At 41.8% G+C, this 21572-nt stretch overlaps 1 protein-coding gene across 1 annotated transcript in view; it reads left to right on the top strand.

The window, feature by feature from the left end:
- The window catches only part of PSTPIP2 (proline-serine-threonine phosphatase interacting protein 2), a 78597-nt gene extending 58720 nt beyond the window's left edge, over positions 1-19877 (top strand). Inside the window, exons 6-14 of the mRNA XM_036244341.1 lie at positions 2694-2756; positions 9332-9430; positions 10060-10105; positions 10922-11001; positions 13417-13515; positions 14282-14378; positions 15262-15346; positions 17725-17759; positions 19820-19877. Coding sequence (XP_036100234.1) covers positions 2694-2756; positions 9332-9430; positions 10060-10105; positions 10922-11001; positions 13417-13515; positions 14282-14378; positions 15262-15346; positions 17725-17759; positions 19820-19869 — 654 coding nt within the window. The 3' untranslated portion in view covers positions 19870-19877. The remainder of the gene's footprint in view (positions 1-2693; positions 2757-9331; positions 9431-10059; positions 10106-10921; positions 11002-13416; positions 13516-14281; positions 14379-15261; positions 15347-17724; positions 17760-19819) is intronic.
- Positions 19878-21572: the final 1695 nt, after the last annotated feature.

Below are 21572 nucleotides of genomic sequence, written 5' to 3'. Positions count from 1 at the left end.
GCAGGGAGGTGAGTATAGAAGTGGACAGAGGTATATAGAGTACTCACTTATACAGCTCTCCAAGGGTGGTGAACAATATGGACATGGTCTTCTTTCTCTCACTGAGTGCAGAGCATGGCCAGAGATACTGATGTGACATAGTAATCATGATGAAGTGTGATGAGCCTTAAATGGTAGGGGATGTCAAAATGCCGCCTGAACATGCAGTGGGGACAACTAAGCTAATCGAAGGGGCTGGGGAGGCCTCCTGGAGGAAGTGATTTTGAAGCTAAAACCAGCAGAGTGAAAGGCAATGTAGGTGAGATGAGGCTCTCGCTCCTGGTGGTTGGCAGGTAGGGAGGGGTCTTAGGAGCTATTCCCAGGAGTCTTGATGTATTAAGGTACTGAGGTTCCTTCCCCATCCCAGAATGTCCTAACCCTGACAGAGCACATGGTCATTACTTTCTCCTCTGGTACCCACATGGTTTTACCATCTTAGCTAAGATTATGTAGAGAGCAATCTCCAAAGAAAGGAATCTCCTTGGTTACAGAAAATGATGCTTCCAATTTTCAGAATACAGTCTGAGTAGAATAGATAGACAAGCAGATCACTGAGCAGCTATAATTTCTATAATCAGGGCAGGATCATTTGGGTCATTTATAAATCTCTTCTTCATTTTCTCCTCCCTCTTACTTCTCTTCACCCTATAGTAGGGCTGATTGTGTTTTCGCACTACTTTGTGCTATCGATAACAAAACAACCAAATTTCCAGTGAATTTGTTCTGAGCAGAAAGTCTGAGTCCTAAAAGAAGCACTTCCCCAAGGAGATCTGAAAGAGAACCCTTGACTTACTGGGGCCACCATGAGTAGGGTCAGCCTATAAGTGAACCATAGACATGAGGAGACTTAAATCAAGGTCCTGTAGCAGATGGAGTGGGACTTGGTGTTACTGAGTGGCCTTGAGCAAAGGTCACCAATGAGGTACCCTCTGGGGCCCCTGGGGTTTTATACCTGTCAGGTGAGAGAGTAGGATTGCTGCTCTCTAGGAACCTGCTGTGTACAAAAGCCAGGCATCCTTGCTGGCAGAGAGAGGAATGGTGAAGTGAAAGGTTTGGCGCAGAACTTTGTAGGCATCTGAGAGGTGCTTGAAGCAGGTGTTACGTAGAACTCAGGGATAAAGAGGCCTGGCTTGGGTCATAAACTATGAAATAGTCACAGCTCTCAAACTAGAAGAATGGCAGTGTATATATTTGGACTAGAAAGGACCATGGAATAGATCAGCATTGCTAATTGATCTGCTCCTTGGAGCCTGGGAAAATCAGGAACCATTATTAAATAAATAAACCCAGCTCCTCCTCTTGGCAAAGGTACATAGGGGCTCATGTGAACCAACAGCTCCATGCCTGCAATGGCAAGTCCTTCCATGTAGGGATCATGTTGGAGCCCTGACCTCTATGTCTATTGTATTTTCACCATTGGCAGGTGCATGGCTACTCCTGGTCCTGCCCTTTCTGCTGGGCTGGAAGGAAGATGACGCCTCAGTTCTCTGAGGGCCTCTTGGGGTTCCCCCAAGGGAAGTTCATATATTCTACAAAGCTCATATTTGAAGTGATGATGGGATGCCAAATATTCTATCCAGATATCTTGAAAGTTTATATTTGTATGTTATGGTAACAGAAACTTAATTTTCCAGAAAAGAAACCAAATTTGAGTTTCATTTTTAATATTGTTTTGCATTATATCATTTTGCACAAAAGCAATGTCATAGCTCATTTTGAGTGCTTGCATCTCTTGGTCTTCTATGTACCTACCCATTTGCTTTTATAGAGCTATCATAGGGATAAGGGTAGTTTATGGTCATGATTAGGAACAAGGGTACAAGAGTCAGGTTCCTGGGCTCAACTCTCAAGTCTACTACTTGCTGAGTGTTACCTTTAGTAAATTAATCCTCCTCAATTTGCTGTCAAGAAAATGGGATTGAGAGTACTGGGTTGTTGTGATGTATGAAAACTGCTTAGCACATAATAATGCTTGATAAATGGGAGCTACTCTTATGTCTGAGCTACATTTTATTATTAGCTGTATTACTTGACTAATAAATGTATTAATATCCCAGCCACAGCAAAGAAATAGCTTCCAAGTGAACTCAACAGAGTAGTTTACCTTTCCTGGATTAGATGGAGTGAAGGGTGAGAGAAGAGCTGCTTTTAACTGTCCAGAAACATTTCTCCTCTTCATCCTGCCCTGGCTCCTTGCTGGTTAAGGGTGTGTAATTGATGGACTCCATGGAAGTGAATGTTCATAAGTTTCTAATTTAACTGTGCTGACACAAGCTTATGGAAAAAATATCCCTTTAAAAATATAAATGGCATATTAACAAAAGTTTAAAAAGCCCTTTTTGATACCAAAGTTCCTTGATTCCAGATTTGTTGAAGAGACTATTCTAAGGTGATCAGTGATTCTCAGTGGTGGCTGTCCGAGTTCAAAGATGGACCCCCTCCATTAACCAGCCGTAGAACCTTGGGCAGATTGTTCAACCTCTTTGCTGCAGTTTCCTCATTTGTGATATGGGAATAATAAATAGTACATCTACCTGCTGGGTTGTGTGAAGACTCAGTAAGATAATCCATCTTGAACACTTAGCCTTCAAGATAAGATGGTAGTAACAGTAATTTCTATTTTATTATTAATAGTGCATATGTTCTCTTCACAGACAGAGCTTATAATGGATGCTGTCCACAAACAAAGGAGCTTGCAATTCAAGAAAACTATGGATGTAAGTTTCACTTTATTGCCTTTTTCTGAAATCTTGTGCTATGTATGAGAATATTCCTACTCAAATAATATTTCAATAATGTTATTTATTAATGCAGTGATTTATTTTATTTTTTTTTTAGTGTTTTGACTTTCCTTCTTTTTAAGGCCTTGGAAATATTGAGAATGAAACTAGATAGTAGGAACACTATTATCTTTCTGGTAACCTGGGAAAGGATAGAAAGTTAATTTAAATATTTCAGGCCAAGCTCTGGCTGGTTTGGCTCAGCTGCTAGAGTGTCAGTCTGGAGACCAAAGAGTCTTGGGTTCCATTCTGGTCGAGGGCATGCACCTGGGTTGTAGGTTCAATCCCTGGCCTTGGTTGGGGTCATGAGGGAGGCAACCAATCAATGTGTCTCTCTCACATCGATGTTTGTATGTCTTTCTCCCTCACACTCTATCTGAAGATAAATGGAAAAGTATCCTCAGGTGAGGATTTAAAAATCAATAAATATTTTAGGCCAAGACACAAAATTATATATACCGTATGATCCCATTTATCTTGTTGGGTTTGAGCTTTCCCCTGTGACTATTCTGAATCTTGATTTCTTAACTCATTTTATTTTCTTTTAAAACGTATCTTTATTGTTGAATGTATTAGATGTCCCGCCTGTTCCCCCCATTGACCTCCCTCCTCTACAATCCCGCCCACACTATTGTCTGTGTCCATTGTTTATGCATATATGCATATAAGTTATTTGGTTTATCTCTTCCTGCCCTTCCTACCCCATTCCCTCTGAGATTCATCAGTCTAACAACCAATTTGTTGTTGTTGTTGTTGTTGTTGTTGTTGTTGTTGTTGTTCTTCTTCTTCTTCTTCTTCTTCTTCTTCTTTTTGTTCAGATAGAGTGGGAGGGGGAAAGAGGAAGAGAGAGAGAGAGAGAAACATTGATTGAAAGGTACACATTGAGTGGCCGCCACCCACACAACCCAACCAGGGCCAGGGACAAACTAAAACCGAGGTATGTGCCCTTAATGGGAACTGAACCCCAATCTCTCTGGACCGCAAGCCGATGCTCTAACTGCTGAACCAAACCAGCCAGGGCCAATTTGTACTTCTTAATTCCTTTATCTTTTTCACCCATGCCCCCAGCCCACTCCCATCTGGCAAGCAACAAAAAATTCTCTGTATCTGTGAGTCTATTTCTGTTCTGCTTGCTCATTTTGTTTGTAGATTTAATTATTGATAAATGTGCATTTATTGCCATTTTATTGTTCATATTTTTGATCTTCTTTTTCAAGAAGACCCTTCAACATTTCATATAATACTAGTTTGGTGGTGATGAACTCTTTTAGCTTTTTCTTGTCTGGGAAACTCTTTTTATGTCCATGGAGTCTAAATGATAGCTTTGCAGGATAGAGTAATCTTGGTTATAGGTTGTTGCTTTTCATCACTTTGAATATCTCTTGCCACTCCTTTCTGTCCTGCAAAGTTTCTTTTGAGAAATTGACTGACGGTCTTATGGGAGCTCCTTTGTAGGTAACAAACTGCTTTTCTCTTGCGGCTTTTAAGATTCTCTCTTTGTCTTTAACTTTGGCATTTTGATAATGATGTGACTTGGTGTGGACCTCTTTGGGTTCATCTTGTTTGAGACTCTGTGCTCCCTGGACTTGTATGTCTGTTTCCTCCGCCAAGTTAGGGAAGTTGTCTGTCATTATTTTTTCAAATAGGTTTTCAATTTCTTGCTCTTTATTTTCTCCTTATGGCAACCCCATGATGCGAATGTTGGCACGCTTGAAGTTGTCCCAGAGGTTCCTTACACTATCCTCATTTTTTAAAAATTCTTTTTTCTTTTTGCTGTTCTGATTGGGCATTTTTTGCTTCCTTATATTCCAAATTGATGGTTTGCTTCTTGGCTTCACCTACTCTACTATTGATTCCCTGTATATTATTCTTTATTTCAGTTAGTGCCTCCTTCATTTCTTCCTGGTCCTTTTATATGTTGCTTATGTTCTCACTGAGTTTCTTGGAGTTGGGTGGGCAGGGCCTCAGGGAATCACCAGGGCAGGGCAAACAGTGTGAGCCAGGTTGCTGGAGTCCCAGATATGGTGGCCGTCCACTCTCCATGACCAAATTTGGAAAGAAGTTTTGAAAATTATTTCTTTGGGTTCTTTTTCAGCCCACCCTCCTTCTCTTCTAGGATTCTAAGAATGTGAATGTTAGATCTTTTTTTTAAAAAAAAAAAATAATGCCAATGTCTCTGTGTCTGTTCATTTTTTTCCACCTATTTTGTCTTTGGTGATCAGATTAGGTAATTTATATTGTTTTATCTTCCAGCTCACCAATTACTTCTGTGTCTTCCATTCTTTTCTTAAGCCCATCCATTGAGGGTTTTTTAATTTATTATATTTTTCAATTCTAAAATTTCCATTTGGTTCTATATATCTTCTGTTTCTTTGCTGAGATTTTCTATTTCTTTGACAAGACACAGTATTTTCATTTGTTTCAAGTGTGTTTGTAATTCCTCATTGAATATTTTAATGATGGCTGCTTTAAAATCTGTCATGGAATTCTAACATCTCTGTCTTGTTGATGTTGGTATCTATTGATGGTCTTTTTCATCCACTTTGAGATCTTCCTGGCTCTTGGTATGATGAGTGATAGTCAATTGATTTAGGAAATTTAGGTGTTGTTAGAAGACTCTGGATCTTATTTAAACCTTCTGTTTTAGCTGGCTTCCTTTAATACCAATCTGCCAGGAGGAGGTGAAGCACTGCCTCATAATTGCTCTATGGAAGTAAAACTTCAGGTTACCCCCTTAGTCTCTGCTGACACCACAAGGTAGATGTGGCCTTGTTACTGCTGGAAAGTGGTTAATGTTCTGACTCTCCACTAGACCTCCCCTGATACCACCCCAGCAGGGAGGTTGCACCTCATTATTGCCAGGTAGGGGTGGAAGTCCAGGTCCCCCACATGGTTTCCATTGGCACTGCACATGGGGCTTTGTTACATACTGGTGGGAATGAAAGTCTCTGTTCCCTGTATGGCCCTCTCTGACGCCACCTGGACATGGGAGTTGAGCACCTCATTACAGCTTGGTGAGGATGGGGGTCTGGGTTCCCCACTTTGCCTTTGCTGTATGTGTGGGGGTAGGGTCACAGTTTTTTATGTAATGTTTGGCTGAATTAGAATGGCTATTTTCTAAAGATTTCGGTCCTGATAGGCTGTCCCTTTTCTGGTTTTTAGCTAGGTTTTGTTGGGACTTTTTTTTTTTGGTCAGTGTCCATCGGCATTTCTTGGTTGCGTGCTTCTTTGGCATTCAGCCTTTGATATATGAGGGAAAAGGAACACCCAGGGAACTCATTCCTATGTTGCTCTTCTGAGACCAAGGTTATTAGCCTGTCTGCCTTCTTCTCTCTACCTTTCAGAGTCTTTTCTTTTATACATAATGTCCAGGGTTATAAATTGTACTTGTTTTCTCCCTTTCCCAGACTCCCACATAACCCTTTAAAAGAATATTTTATGATATGTTTCAGAGCCATAAATATGATCATATCTCATTAAACTTATGCTAAGAATATAAGGCTCTATTTTTAGGAAATAATCAAAAACAAGACAAAAAAAGACATGAACTTGTTCACTACTTATAAAGAAAATTGTAAATTGTTTAGAGACCAAAATATCGAGAAAGGTTAAATAAATTGTGTAACCTTTAAAAGTATGATTATGAGCACTATGTAGAAAAAATGCTTAATATATCATATTAAAAATAGTGCAGATAGAGAAAGATTGATCACTAACAACATTAACATTGAAGACTTCTTTGGAACAAAGGTAAAAATATAGCATCTTATACATGGTTTGAAGACAGATGACTAATGAGAAATATTTTTGTAACATGTATAATGTACAGCCAGTTAGTATTCCTAATCTAGACCAAACTCTTTAAAACTTATTTATTTATTTATTGATGAGAGAGAGAGATTGATTTGTCGTTCTACTTATTTATGCACTTATTGGTTGCCTCTTGAATGTGCCCTGACCAGAGATGGAACCTGCAACCTTGGTGTATTGGGATAATGCTCTAACCAACTGAGCTACCCAGCCAGGGCTAGCCTGAGCTAGACCAATTAAAATAAAGAATGTTCTAATAGAAAAGTAGATAAAAGACATGACGTGGAAAGGACATACCACTTTCGTAGTAATGAAATAAATACAAATAAAACAACAATATGTAACATTCTTACCTCTCGTCTAAACTTGGTGTTGGTGAGAATGCAGGAAGCAGGTGCTCTCATATCCTTTTGGTAGGAGTCTAGATTGGTGCAGCTATTTTGGAGGGAAGTCTGATGTGTATATACTATTTTACCAAATAATTACACTAATAGGATTTCAGTCCATATGGATAAATCACACTACTCAAAATAAAGTCAGAGTATTTTTATGTTATAGAAATGGAAAATAAGATAAATGTCCACCATAGAGTTGGTTAAGAAAATTATGGCATGTGTATGTATTTACTGCTATTAAAAATGTTCAGCTATAGAGACCTTGCTTGATTACAGCAAAATGTCTATAACATATTGTTCCAAAAAAAAAAAAAAAAAAGAATTGTTGCATGCATATCTTATGTGCTTGTGATAATGAAGTTATGAACTTTTATTTCTAAGTGTGTATAGCATAGAGAGAATTGTAAGGTTGTTTACTGAAAGATTAACTCCAACTGAATTGGAAAGGATACTGAGAAATTTAGGGAAGCATATGAAATATTTACTGAGCACAAAGCATCTCTGCAAGAGAGTCTTCATTCTTAGTCAATCATTTTTCTGGGCCACCATTTTTATTTATTAGCTAACTGAATCACACCTTTCCTTTGTTTAAACAAGTTAAAACTTTGCTTTAACAGTTGAAACAGAAAGTTATTTGATTCACTACCTATGGTTTGTGAACAGTTTCCATACTACTGGCCTATTTTTAGATGAGCTCAAACAGAATTCTTTATTTTATTTTATATTTTATTTTTTTAAATTTATTTATTTATTTATTTTTTTCCTCACCCGAGGACATTTTGTTCAGGTAGAGTGGGAGGGAGAGAGAGGAACGGAGAGAGAGAGAAACATCGATGTGAAAGGGACACATCGAGTGGCTGCCACCCGCACAACCGACCAGGGCCAGGGACAAACTGCAACCGAGGTACGTGCCCTTAGCGGGAACCGAACCCGGGTCTCTCAGGACCGCAGGCCAACGCTCTTACCGCTGAGCCAAACTGGCCAGGGCCCAAACAGAATTCTTTAAATCAAAAAGGAACATGACCACCCTTAAGCAACAGAAATGATGGGAATGATGCCACCGTCTACGGCAATGGTGAGGCACATCAGAATATTGAAGCATAATTATAATTACCGTCACCAAGTGAATGCACCTCAATTCTGAGGATTATGATTGTCGTGTAAATGTTGGATTACTTATTTTATAGTTACATAGCATAGGTCTTTTGATTTTCCCCATCTGAAATGCCATCTTTTGGTCTGGTCTGTTTGTTTGTTTTTTTATCCTCACCGGAGGACAAAATGCATTTATCTTCAGATAGAGTGGGAGGGAGAGAGGGGGGAAGAGAGAGAGGGAAACATTGATGTGAGAGAGACACATCGACCGGCTGCTACCCACACGACCCCAACCGGGGCCGAGGATAAACTGCAACCAAGGTAAGTGCCCCCGGGACTCTCCGGTTCACGGGCCAACGCTATAACCGCTGAGCCAAACTGGCCAGGGCTGGTCTGGTCGGTTTTTTTTTTTTTTTTAATCCTCACCCAAGGACATTTTTCCATTTTTTGTTCAGTTAGATAGAGTGGGAGGTAGAGAGAGGAAGAGAGAGAGAGAGAGAGAGAGAGAGACATCGATGTGGCTGCCACCCGCACGACCAACCAGGGCCAGGGACAAACTGCAACCGAGGTACGCGCCCTTAGTGGGAACCGAACCTGGGTCTCTCTGGACCACAGGCCGATGCTCTAACCGCTGAGCCAAACTGGCCAGGGCTGTTCTGGTCCGTTTTTTTTTTGTTTTTTTTTTATCCTCACCCAAGGGCATTTTTCCATTTTCTGTTCAGGTAGAGTGGGAGGGAGAGAGAGGAACAGAGAGAGAGAGAGAGAAACATCGACGTGAAAGGAACACATCGAGTGGCTGCCACCCGCACGACCGACCAGGGCCGGGGACAAACCGCAACCGAGCTACGTGCCCTTAGCGGGAACCGAACCCAGGTCTCTCCGGACCGCAGGCCGACGCTCTAACCGCTGAGCCAAACCGGCCAGGGCTGTTCTGGTCCGTTTTTAAAGCTCATGTACTTTGTTTGCCAGATAGGAGTTATTTCCTTGATCAGGTTGCCACTACATACATAATTTGGAAAAGACTAGAGAGAGCTTCCAAAAATAAATAACAAAGAGCATCTACCATCTTCTGAGTGGCCACACTCTAGTGGTGATCACAGCCCTGTTCAGGGTACCCTGTTTTTTGCTGGGCTTGGCAGGCTAGGACGGCTGCTTTTCAGGGTTATGTTCTGCTTACTTATTTTGGTCCTCTTTTGGCTCATAACAACCAAGGCAAAGAAGATCTATGAGCAGAAATGCCGAGACAAAGATGATGCAGAGCAGGCTGTCCACCGAAATGCCAACTTGGTAAACCCGAAGCAACAAGAAAAGGTACCTGGGAGGGCTGACCCACCTGAAAAATCTGAGATTTACTGTATCAAGCTAAAGCACATTAATAATCTTACTTAAAAGTGGACCTGCTCCCTAAGCATCTGGCAATATTTTCCTTTAGGCTATTGGGATCCTCTGAACCAGAAAAACCCTTCACATTTTTGGGGTTGTGGAAGAGCTAGAGAAAGGAGGACAGTGGGGGAGAGAGTGGGGTGATAAGTGGGGGAGGGTTTCTGATTTTTTTAATCTTTCTTCAACTCTCTACTCAAGCATTCTTTGTAGCCAGGCTGCCTCATGCTTGGGTGTATTACAAATTTAATTTTATAAAATCTGGACATAACATTGTCAGCAACCAAGGGGCAGGAGTATGTCTTTGGGAAGATGTAGGGCAAGATTCTTGATGGATATTTTCCAATGGCGAAAGATTAGAGTGCAAGTTGAGTGATTTGCTCATGAGAGAAACATAGGTAAGACTTGTACTTGCACTTGTCTCTTTACAGTCATTGCTTTTAGATCTGTTTTGCTTACAGAATCCTGGCCCAGCATTCCTGATCCCGTGTGTGTGTGTGTGTGTGTGTGTGTGTGTGTGTGTGTGTGTGTGTGTTTTGTTTTGTTTTTCATCCTCACAGCTTTTTGTGAAACTGGCAACTTCAAAGACAGCCGCAGAGGACTCTGGTAAGGGGGCTCCCAGGAATGGGGAAGGATTGTGGTGGAGTTTACATGATCCTAAGTCTGCCTGAGAAAGGAGTTTGATATACCTTACAATGAAGAACATATGGATATACAGTAGGCTTCAGAAGGGAGAAACAGGGAGGAAGGGAGGAAAGGAAGAGGGAGGGAAGGAACTGAGGAAAGAAATGAAGCAGCACTTTCTGGCCCGCTTGGTCTGGCTGTTGTACAGGTAATAGAATGGGGATGGTAGGGTCACATGGCAGCTGCTTTGTGATCAGGGGCTCACTCCGATTTTTTTGGAACATCTATTTTAAAAGCCCATTTCAGCCCCGATTAACTCTTACTTGCTATGAAAGAAAGAGCCTATTTGCAAAACCTTGTCATCATTGAAATTGAACATCCAAACCAGATGTTTGCAAAGGCTTTTAATTCCCAGAGTATCCTGCAGGAAATAAACCTCTCATGACCATAGTCACTTAAGAAGTCTCTACACCCAAAAGTAACGTAACTTGGTGCCATTTAGGGTTCAAGGTAGTTCTCTGCATCTCTCATTGGATTATTTTCCTGAAAATGAAAAGGGATGGAAGCTCTGGCTGAGGTTCCTTATCTGCTTTCACTTCTTCCTTGGATCATTTCTTGCTAATTGCTTGGTTCAGTGCTTATTCCACAAAGATATTACCCAACGTTCAGACTTCCGCGGAGCTTTGTGAGCTCACTCCAAGTTTCATTTGCCGTCTGGGTTGAGCCTGAGGGGTGGTGGGTCTGCTGAGTGTCCCCCCTGTCCCAGTTCTGAACCCACAACCCTCCCCTTCTTTGCAGACAAGGCATACATGCTGCACATCAACACGCTGGATAAGGTCCGAGAAGAGTGGCAGAGCGAGCACATCAAGGCCTGCGAGGTAGCTGGAACCAGAAGCTGCTCGTCAGAGTGCGGCACATCCTCCTAGACCTTGCAGAGTTTTGTCGGAATGCGTCACCCGTTTGTTGTACCTCCCATTTCTGATAGAATTGCTCGAGGGCAGACTAGAAATCACAAATTTAGGTGGAGGATGGAAGGAACTGTAATGTTTTCCCCTGAACCTCATCTTTCTGTCTCCTCCCTACCCTGAGCGTGCTAACTCTGTTCAAGGCCTTCCTCTAGTGTTTGGTTAGCACAGGCATGGAACAGACGAATCAACCCATGGTTAATTAAGTAATTACTTAGCCTCAAATGCGCTTGGTATGTGATAAGGACAATGCAGACAGCAGGTGAGCAGGCTTTAGAATATTGTGCCCTCCTTTCACCTTTGATTTCACCATTGCCCCCCCCTTTATTTTCCGCACATTATGTCACATACAATTCCCCAGAGAAAATAAGACATGCCCTGGAAGCTTCCTCAATTTTCTGTTACCCTCTCTACACATTTTCTTACCCGTGGTTCTAAAAGCGAGGTCCCAAGACCTGTAGCATTAGCATCACCTGGGGACTTGTTAGACATTCCTGTTCTCAGAACAACTCCAGACCTACTAAATCAGAAACTCTGAAAGTGAGCCCAGTGACCTCTGTGTTGAGAAGTCCTCCAGGTGATACCAATGCGAATTCAAGCTTGAGAAATACTGACCTACACACACTCCTCCCCTCCTCTTCTCCTGATGCAGTGCGGAAGGTGCTGCTCCTGTCCTCTCAAGAGCTCCTCCTGCCACTTGGCTCAGGATCCCATCCAGCTGCCTTTCCCCATTGCCGTGCGCACAGCTCCCTTTAGTGGGGATTTCTTCCATTATCATTTACACACACTCAGCTCATTCCTGGCTTTAACACCTAGCAGCTACTGCTTCCTGTCTGCTGCCCTCTTCTCTCTTTATGGCCAGGCTTCTTGAAGGAGCTGCCTCCACATCCTCATTGCCCTGCCTGTCCCAGCCTGCGGTGTCTGGGTTTTGCTCTCCTGCCCCCTGCCCTGCTGTCTAAGAGGAACCAGCGATCCCCTTGGTGTGAGGCCCAGCGGACCTTTGCAGTTTCTAATCTTATTTGAGCTGTCATTACCATCTAATACTGTGGGTCACTATCCCCCCTCTAGAACACTTTTTGCTTTACTTCACTAACTCCACACACTCATGGAAAAGCCTGGAGCAAAGCCGTTTTTATAAGGTTTAAGAACATGTAAAACAACATGATATATATCTTATGGATACATACATATTATAAAAACCTGCATAGAGCCCTGGCCTGTTTGGCTCAGCGGTTAGAGCGTTGGCCTGCAGTCCGGAGAGACCCAGGTTTGGTTCCCACTAAGGGCACGTGCCTTGGTTGTGGTTTGTCCCCGGCCCTGATTGGTCGTGCGGGTGGCAGCCACTTGATGTGTCCCTTTCACGTCGATGTTTCTCTCTCTCTCTTCCTATCTCTCCCTCCCACTCTATCTGAACAAAAAGTGGGAAAATGTCCTCGTGTGAGGATAAAAAATAAAAATAAAACCTGCATAGAAATGATAAAATTTAGAATAATGGTTATCTCTGGGGAAGGAGGAGGGTGACAGAGATTAGGAAAAGCACACAGGAGTTTTGACAGAATCTGAAGTAAATTTGGCCAAAATTTTTAACAGAGCTAGTTGGTAGGTATATGGGAATTTATCATACTATTCTCTCTACTCTTGTATATGTTTTAAATTTAACATTATAAAAAGTTTAAAAATGTAATACTGTCGTATTCAACATTAGAAAAATACATTAATATATAACCTTCACTGTAGGGTAGCATCTACTTTATGGAATAGTTTGATTTTCCAAAAGTCGATATTTGTTTATATTTTTTAAAAAATTGTTGTTCAGGCAACAACTTAAAAAACAACTTTTTATTGAGAAAAATTTCAGACGTTCACAAAGATTAGAAGACTAATGCAAGGACCTCCATGTACTCATCAACTAACATCAACAATTATGACCACTTGCCAATTGAATTCATGAATTGGGGTGTGTGGGGGAGGGGCAAGGTTTTGAATCTGAGGCTCTGGCTGGCTGCCTAGGTGGAGATTCCCCTTAGGCAGCTGGAAATGTGAGCTGCAATTCAGGTTAGAACCTGGGTGTCTGGGTTCATCATACCTCTTACCTTCAGAGTGATACCCATTTATAATTATATCTGTTTGCGTTGATACCTTATTAGAGTCCATTTGCACTCTCTGCCTGCTGTAAGACTTTATGAGCTCCTTGATGGTGAGGGGAGTACCCTAAATGGACAATAAGCTTGCATAATTGAGGGGTGACACTGTCTCTTAAGTCATAGACAGTCTAGACAAAGTTCTCTTTATCTGCATATATATTTACATGTGGTTATATTTCTGCAGGTGTTTGAAGCTCAAGAATATGAACGAATAAACTTCTTTCGGAACGCACTGTGGTTACACGTGAACCAGCTGTCAAAACAGTGTGTCACCAGCGATGAGGTAAGTCAGAGGCATCCATTAGAGTGGAAGGAACTGTAGACATTTATTAGTTCACCCCTTTCATTTCAGGCCCAGAAAGGTACAGTGACTTGCCCAGGGTCTCACAGTTGGTTGATAGAAAGACCCAGATAAAGCACCTAATTTGCCTGACTCCTGGTCTATTTTACTGCCATGACTTTCTCTTTAAGAAATTCAGAGCAGGAGGGCAGAGAATGGAGACCCAAATACAGTTTAATTTATGGAAGACAGAGATTTTACAGCATGAACGTGAGTCCCAGAGGGTCACTGCAGGATGGCACCAAGAACTAGCAGACTGACTGATGCCCAGGCTAATGGTCACTCCAGGATTTGCTTCAATGGCATTCCCAGAGCCATTATCCAGGTTTAATTTGTGTACAGCAATCCTTGGGTCCCCAGATCTCAGAGGGACCAGAATCTAGTTATCACAATCTTCTTTGTTAAGAAATATCCACTCTCGCTTAGATGAGACATTTGCTTTAGAAGAACAATTAAACACAGAGAAAAACCTGTAGGACTGAATGGAAGAACTTTTCTCCAAGTAATTGTCTTTGTATTTGTGTGTGGCATTGGTCTTGGGACTTGGTATCTATTTATTCTGTCCCATCTGTATTTTTTTTAAAAAGTCTTCTCAAAATAAAATTTGGAAATGAGATGAGTCAGCCATACATCAAACCTTCTGTTTGAATAAGCCATGTCACAAGTTTTATGGACATCCCTCTACCTTGATGTATCTTCTTTTTGTTAGATGTATGAAGAAGTTCGTAAGAGTTTAGAAATGTGCAGCATCAAGAAGGACATTGAGTACTTTGTGAATCAGCGAAAAACTGGACAGACACCACCAGGTGAATGGAGCAGCGGGGGTGGGGATTCATTTAAGCAATTCTGTTAGTCTTTCTTGTCATTTGTTGTTGACAGTGGAAGACACCTGCCTCTTCATGGCTTTTGTTGTTGTTGTTGTTTTTTATTGTTGAAAGTATTACAGATGTTCCCCTTTTTTCCCTATTGACTCCCTCCTTCCCACTCCCACCCACCTCCTGCTTTCCCCAACCTAATGTCTATGTCCATTGGTTGTGCATATGCATATAAGTTCTTTGGTTTATCTTTTCCCACCCCTCCCTACTTCCATGTCTCTGGATCTCTTTTGGTCAACAGTTTATTTTGTTCTTGATGTTCCATAAATAAGTGAGATCATGTGGTACTTGTCTTTCTCTGACTGGCTTATTTCACTTAGCATAATACTCTCCAGGTCCCTCCATGTTGTCTCAAAGGGTAAGAGAGCTTTCTTTCTTACAGCTGCTTAGTATACCATTGTGTAAATGTACCACAGCTTTTTTATCCACTCATCTACTGATGGGTACTTGGGCTGTTTACAGATCTTAGCTATTGTAAATAGCACTGCTATGAACATAAGGGTACATATATTCCTTCCAATTGGTGTTTCGGGCTTCTTAGAATATACTCCAAGAAGTGGGATCACTGGGTCAAATGGCAATTCCATTTTTAATTTTTTGAGGAAACACCATAGTGTTTTCCATAGTGGCTGCCCCATTCTGCATTCCCACCAGCAGTGTACTAGAGTCCCCTTTTCTCCACACCCTCGCCAGCACTTGTTGTTTGATGATTTGTTGATGGCAGCCATTCTGGCAGGTGTGAGGTGATATCTCATAGTCATTTAAATTTGCATCTCTCTGATGATTATGTTTTGTTTCTTGATGATCCCTCTAGCACCCATCATGTATGAGAATTACTACTGCCCCCAGAAGGATGCAGCCTCATCAGGAAAGGCTACGGGGGTACTGAACACAGGAAGGTAATCACCAGTTTATTTTCACATGGAGAAAAATACTTTTGATAAACATTTTTAAAAGTTTTTTTTCTTTATTGATTGTTAGAGAGAGGAAGGGAGAGGGAGAGAGAGATAGAAATATTGATGAAAGAGAACATCGATTGGCTGCCTCCTGCATGCCCCCCACTGGGGATCGGACCCCCAACCTGGGCATGTGCTGCAACTGGGAATCAAACTGGTGACCTCTTGGTGCATGGGTCGATACTAAACCACTGACCCACCCAGTCGGGCTTAATAAACATTTTTTATCATTAGTGCTAAGATGTTAGAATTGAAACTTAGTTACTGCTGTATCTGCTTATGAGGTTGCTAGATTTTTGGAAATAGCAATCTTAGGGACAAATGTGAAATGGGTTGTAGCAGTCATAGTTCAAGAAGGACAATATCATGCCTGAGTGTGAATTTTATTATTCATGCATGAATCCCACACCTTTCTCATAGCCTATAGAGAGTAGGACTCAGCCAAGTCCAGCCCTCTGTGAGTCAATCTGACCTGCCTCTCTTGGTAGTGCCTGGGAGTATTTTAATGGTTGAAAATTGAAAGAATACTATCTTGTGATGTGAAAATTACATGAAATTCAGATTCTGGTGTTTGTATATAGTTTTTGTTTTTTTTCTTATCCTCACCCGAGGACATTTTTCCACTCCTTGTTCAGATAGAGTGGGAGGGAGAGAAAGGAAAAGAGAGAGAAACATCAACGTGAAAGGGACACATCGAATGGCAGCCTCCCGCACAACCGACCAGGGCCGGGGACAAGCTACAACCAAGGTATGTGCCCTTAGCGGGAACCGAACCTGGGTCTCTCCGGACTGCAGACCGACGCTCTAACCACTGCGCCAAACCGGCCAGGGCTGTATATAGTTTTTCATCTTATTTTATTTTTTTCATCACCATTTATCCCCCCCCCCACCCCGTGTACATAAGGTTTTATTATAACGAGACCACGTTCATTTGTTTACATTCTATGTATAGCTGCTTTGGCACTAAAGTTGACTGGAGTTGTGAAAGGAGTGACTGGGGTCAGCACAGCCTGAATCAGTCACCGTGTGGCCCCTCACAGGGAAGTTCGCTGCCCCCGACATAAAAGATGCTGAGAGCAGGGGGACTTCTGCCTTATGTACAGTCACCTCGAAGTCTCAGCTGTTGAATTTTCAGTCCAGTTTATAAAAGGTAATGGAGTGTTTAGGGGGATGGCATGATCGTCATCAGTTTGCTCAGTGGTTAGACCGTCGGCCTGAGGACCAAAGGGTCTCAGGTTCGATTCCCTGTCAAAGGCATGTGCCTGAGTTGCGGGTTTGATCCTTAACCCTGTGCAGGGCCATGCGGGAGGCAACCCGTCGATGAGTCTCTCTCACATCAATGTTTTTTTTTCTCTCTCTCCCTCCCTCTCTTCCACTCTACCTGAAAAGTAATGGAAAAATATCATTGGGTGAGGATTAACAACAACAAAAAAGAATGCCAGGCACTGTTCAAAACAATTCATATGAATTAGTTCTTTTAATTCTCACGTGCGGTAGGAGCTGTTTGTATTTCCCATTCACACGCCAAGATGCCGGTGTACAAGGAGATCAGGAAGTCTTGCCCACACCGCTGAGCCGTTCCTCTTAACAGTCTGGTTGCGGGGGCAGGGCTCTGTGCACGTGACCACTGTGCATCTCGCTCCTCAGCATGACCGAATGTCTGCACCTTAGAGTCCAGTAATCAGAACTTTTTTTTTTTATTTTTTTTTATTTTTTATTATCCTCACCCGAGGATATTTTTCCATTTTTTGTACAGTTAGAGAGGGAGGGAGAGAGAGGAAGGGGGAGAGAGAGAGAAACATCGACGTGAAGGGACACATCGAGTGGCTGCCACCCGCACGACCATCCAGGGCCGGGGACAAACTGCAACCGAAGTACGTGCCCTTAGCGAGAACTGAACCCGGGTCTCTCCGGACCACAGGCCGACGCTCTAACCGCTGAGCCAAACCGGCCAGGGCAGAACTTTTTTTTTTAATGAAGATACTTTCTCATTGATTTTTAGATAGAGTGGAAGGAAGGGAGGGAGGGAGAGAGAGAGACATCAGTGTGAAAGAGACACATTGACTGGTTGCCTCCCGCACAACCCCCACCTGGGCTGAGGATTGAACCTGCAACCCAGGTCCGTGGCCTTGACCAGGAATCGAACCTGAGCATCAGGCTGACGCTCCAACCACTGAGCCAGACGGGCCAGGGCTGGAACTCTTCTTGATCCTCTAACGCAGAAACCAGATCTGATGAGAGTGCAGTATGCTTGTTGTGTGATGTGGAAAATTAGGAAAACAAGAACTTCGCTGAAAGACTTTGGTTTTCATTTCTTACAGGAGAGGTCCGCTCCCGGTTCCTAAAAGTTTACCAGGTATGCCACCAAGAAAGACCTTTGGAGATGCTTGTGCCAGCTTTTCTTTAAGGTTGAGTAGCTAGAATTGTGAAATAAAGGAAAAGAAGGGAATAAATAGAATCAAATTCCCTAGAGAATAAGTCTAGACTAGAATCTTACTATAATACCATGTGTCGCAGAGTGGAATTTGGTCATTTGTGTTTATTTTATAGCTATCCAAGAGAATTTAGCTCCTGTAGTACCGAAAGAAACTTCTTAGAAGGCAGTCTTAAGAGATTATTTCATCTTGCACCATGAGAACAGAAGAGCTGAGATAGTTTCCTTTGGATTTTACAGAAATATAATTTACAGAGGCATAGATATCTAGAACTATATAACTTAAACATTGTATATTCTGTGCATTGCCCATAATTGGATATTTTCTAGTTTCTAGGGTCTTTTTTCTTCTGAACTGTTGCCTTACTGTACCTCTGGGAGAACCACACATTTTATTAATTAATTTTTTTTTACAGATGTTTCTCCTTTTCCCCCAACTGATTCCCTCCTCCCCCTCCCTCCCTGCCCTTTCCCCAGTTTGTTGTCCATGTCCACTGTTCATGCATACATGCATATAAGTTCTGTGGTTTATCTCTCCCCCACCACCCCCTCTTCTGGGGATTGTTAGTCTGTACCCCACTTCCACGTCTCTGGGACTACCCCATTCCTTAGACTATTATGTTAATTATATTCCACAAATAAGTGAGATCATATGAAACTTGTCTTTCTCTGTTTGGCTTGTTTCACTTAGGATGATACTTTCCAGGTCCCTTCATGTAGTCTCAAAGGATAAGAGATCTTTCTTTCTTACAGCTGCATAGTACTCCACTGTGTATATATACCATTGTATTTTTATCCATTCGTCTACTGATGGACACTTAGGCTGTTTCCAGATCTTAGCTATTGTAAATAGTGCTGCTATAAACATGGGGGTACATATATTCTTTCTAATTGGTGTTTCAGGCTTCTTGGGGTATATTCCTAGAAGTGGGATCACTGGGTCAAATGGAAGTTCAATTTTTAATTTTTTGAGGTAACACCATATTGTTTTCCATAGTCTGCATTCCCACCAGCAGTGCACTAGAGTCCCCTTTTCTCCACACCCTCGCCAACACTTGTTGTTTGATGATTTGTTGATGGCGGCCATTCTGACAGGTGTGAGGTGATACCTCATTGTTGTTTTAAGAACCACACATTTTAGCATTTTTGTTGTTGTTGTTGTTAGTTATATTCTTTGGTAATGATGAGATCTGAGATCTTTGAGGGCAAGCACTTTGTATTTTCCTGTTCCACTCACAATACCTTATACAGTACTGGGCACATAATAGGTACTCAACAAATATCTATTATTTGAACAAAAGAAAGATATATCTAATAATGTACAAGGGATTGAGGGAAGAGACAGCTATCACTGCATTAAGCAGTTTAGCAAAATATATTTAGTGATAAAAAAAATTAGTGGCTGGCCCTGGCCAGTTTGGCTCAGTGGTTAGAGTGTCAGCCCTTGGACTGAAGAGTCACAGGTTCAATTCTCATCTAGGGTATGTACCTCAGTTGAGGCGTGTGGGAGGCAACCAATCGATGTGTCTCTCTCACATCGATGTTTTTCTCATTCTTTCTCTCTCCCTCCCACTTTATCTGAAGATAAATGGAAGAATATCCTCAGGTGAGGATTAAAAAATAAAATCAGTGGCTGAAATTACATCTCTGAACAATATAAGGATTTACATTATTGTATTTCTTGTTGCCTTATAATTACTTGATAATTACAATTATTTTTGTCCATATTTGAAAATGACTTTGGCTGCTGCTTTCTGGGCATGGATGAAAAAGTACACCAAAAAAATCACAATAGGGATTTCTAGAATATTCTCTGGTTTGTAATCATGACTATCATTTGTAGGTTTTGTTGCCAGATATCTTTTTTTCTTATAAAAGGGCAAGTCACTAGAATCTTTGGGTGGAGTACCTTGATTTGAAAGGGCTAAGATCTTATGAAAAAAATGTTGGCTTCATGGTGCTCTGTGTTCTGCCCTTTGCAGGTGACCCGACTTATTCTTTGGTTGATAACTACAGTTTGATCTACCAGTAACATCAATGGTAAGAGCCTTTCATTTTCACGTCATCAAGTTGCATTTAGACGGGTGACAGTATTTTTGAAGGCTTTGATGCTTCTTTATCACACCACTGCAAGCAAGCAAGGCCTTGCACCAGGCTGGCATGCTGGTGAATGTGGCGTTCCTGCAGAATGACTTCTCCGGATCCCACCTCTGAAAGGGGACTGGAGACCACTTCATACCTATTTGAACGAGGGTATTTTGCCATCATTAATTATTCTACAATTCTTCATCTTGTTCTCATTAGGCTCCTTTTTGGCTATTACTCACCTACATTAAATGCAATGTTCACTAACAAAACACACCTGATTCTCACTTCTTCATTCCCCAAAGGGGAAAAATCAAGTAAAAAGAATCAATAGAACCCAGCTAGTGTGGCTCAGTGGTTGAGTGTCAACCCACTCACCAAAAGGTCGCTGGTTCGATTCCCAGTCAGGGCACATGCTGGAGTTGTGGGCCAAATCCCCAGTGGGGGCATATGGGAGGCGGCCAGTCGATGCTCTCTCTCATTGATGTTTCTGTCTCTCTTTCCCTCTCCCTTCCTCTCTCTCTAAAATCAATAAAGGAAAAAAAGAGGTAACTAGAAATAAGGCAAATTATATTACACTCACCAAACACACACAAGGGCATCACAGGGGTCATTCTGCACCAGATCACTACTGCTCTGGACTAGCAAACCTTAGCCAACCAGAAGGATTCCTAGAGCAGAACTACTAAGTCTACCGTGACTGCAAACATGACTCTTACTCTTTGGCATTCAAGTGCTTGCAACATGCCCTGAGTCACTGTCAATCTTCACAAATGTTTTGGAATGCCTCCAAAGCCAAAATAGCAATACTAAATGAAACTCCTCATAAAGTATAATTCTTTTAACCCAATCAGGCATATCTTGGGGTATGATGATATATGCATATATATGAGCAAATAAAAGGTTTGAAAGGATATATTCCCAAACAGGCAATAGTTTTTCTTTTTGTTTGTGTGTTCTCATTTGTCTGCAGTAAATACTTATTCTTTAATTAAAGGCTGTTTTTTAAAAAATGGATCCTCTTGCATGGTTCTGGTCTTAGTGTGTTCCTGGGAGTGATAGGAGAGGTGGGTAGGATGCAGGAAGTCATAATGGGAGTGGAACAGTCTCTGTGCCACCCTTCCTAGTTTGTGTTGGTGACATTTGCTGTCAGTGCTCCGTGATGCTTTTCCTTCAGTGTTCTACACCACTGAAAAGTGCTTGAAAGGAAGCACATCGAACATCGCTTGCCTTCAACCCTCTAAAAACACCTACTTTGTGACTTATAGCCATTTAGCTAGATAGGACAAAAGCCATGTTGTCTTTTTTTAAAAAAATATGTTTTTGTTGATTTTTTTAGAGAGAGAGGAAATGAGAGAGAGATAGAAACATTAATGTGAGAGAGAAACATGGATAGACTACCTCCTGCACGCCCCCTACTGGGGATTGAGCCCACAACCTGGGCATGTGCCCTGGCTGGGAGTCGAACCGGGATTCTAAGTGGGACCTCTCAGTCCATAGAATGACATTCAGGCCACTGAGCCACACCAGCCAGGCAATGTTGTCTTAATTAGAAATAATCAGCCAGTATTACTTATCTTTAAATGTAAGTCTTTAAATTGCTTAAGAAGTGTATTTAATATTTAAGGAACTATGCTGTAAAAGATATTG

The sequence above is a fragment of the Molossus molossus genome, unplaced genomic scaffold, assembly GCF_014108415.1.
Source record: "Molossus molossus isolate mMolMol1 unplaced genomic scaffold, mMolMol1.p scaffold_m16_p_6, whole genome shotgun sequence".
Lineage (NCBI taxonomy): Eukaryota > Metazoa > Chordata > Mammalia > Chiroptera > Molossidae > Molossus > Molossus molossus.
This window is presented reverse-complemented; position numbering and strand designations above follow the sequence as displayed.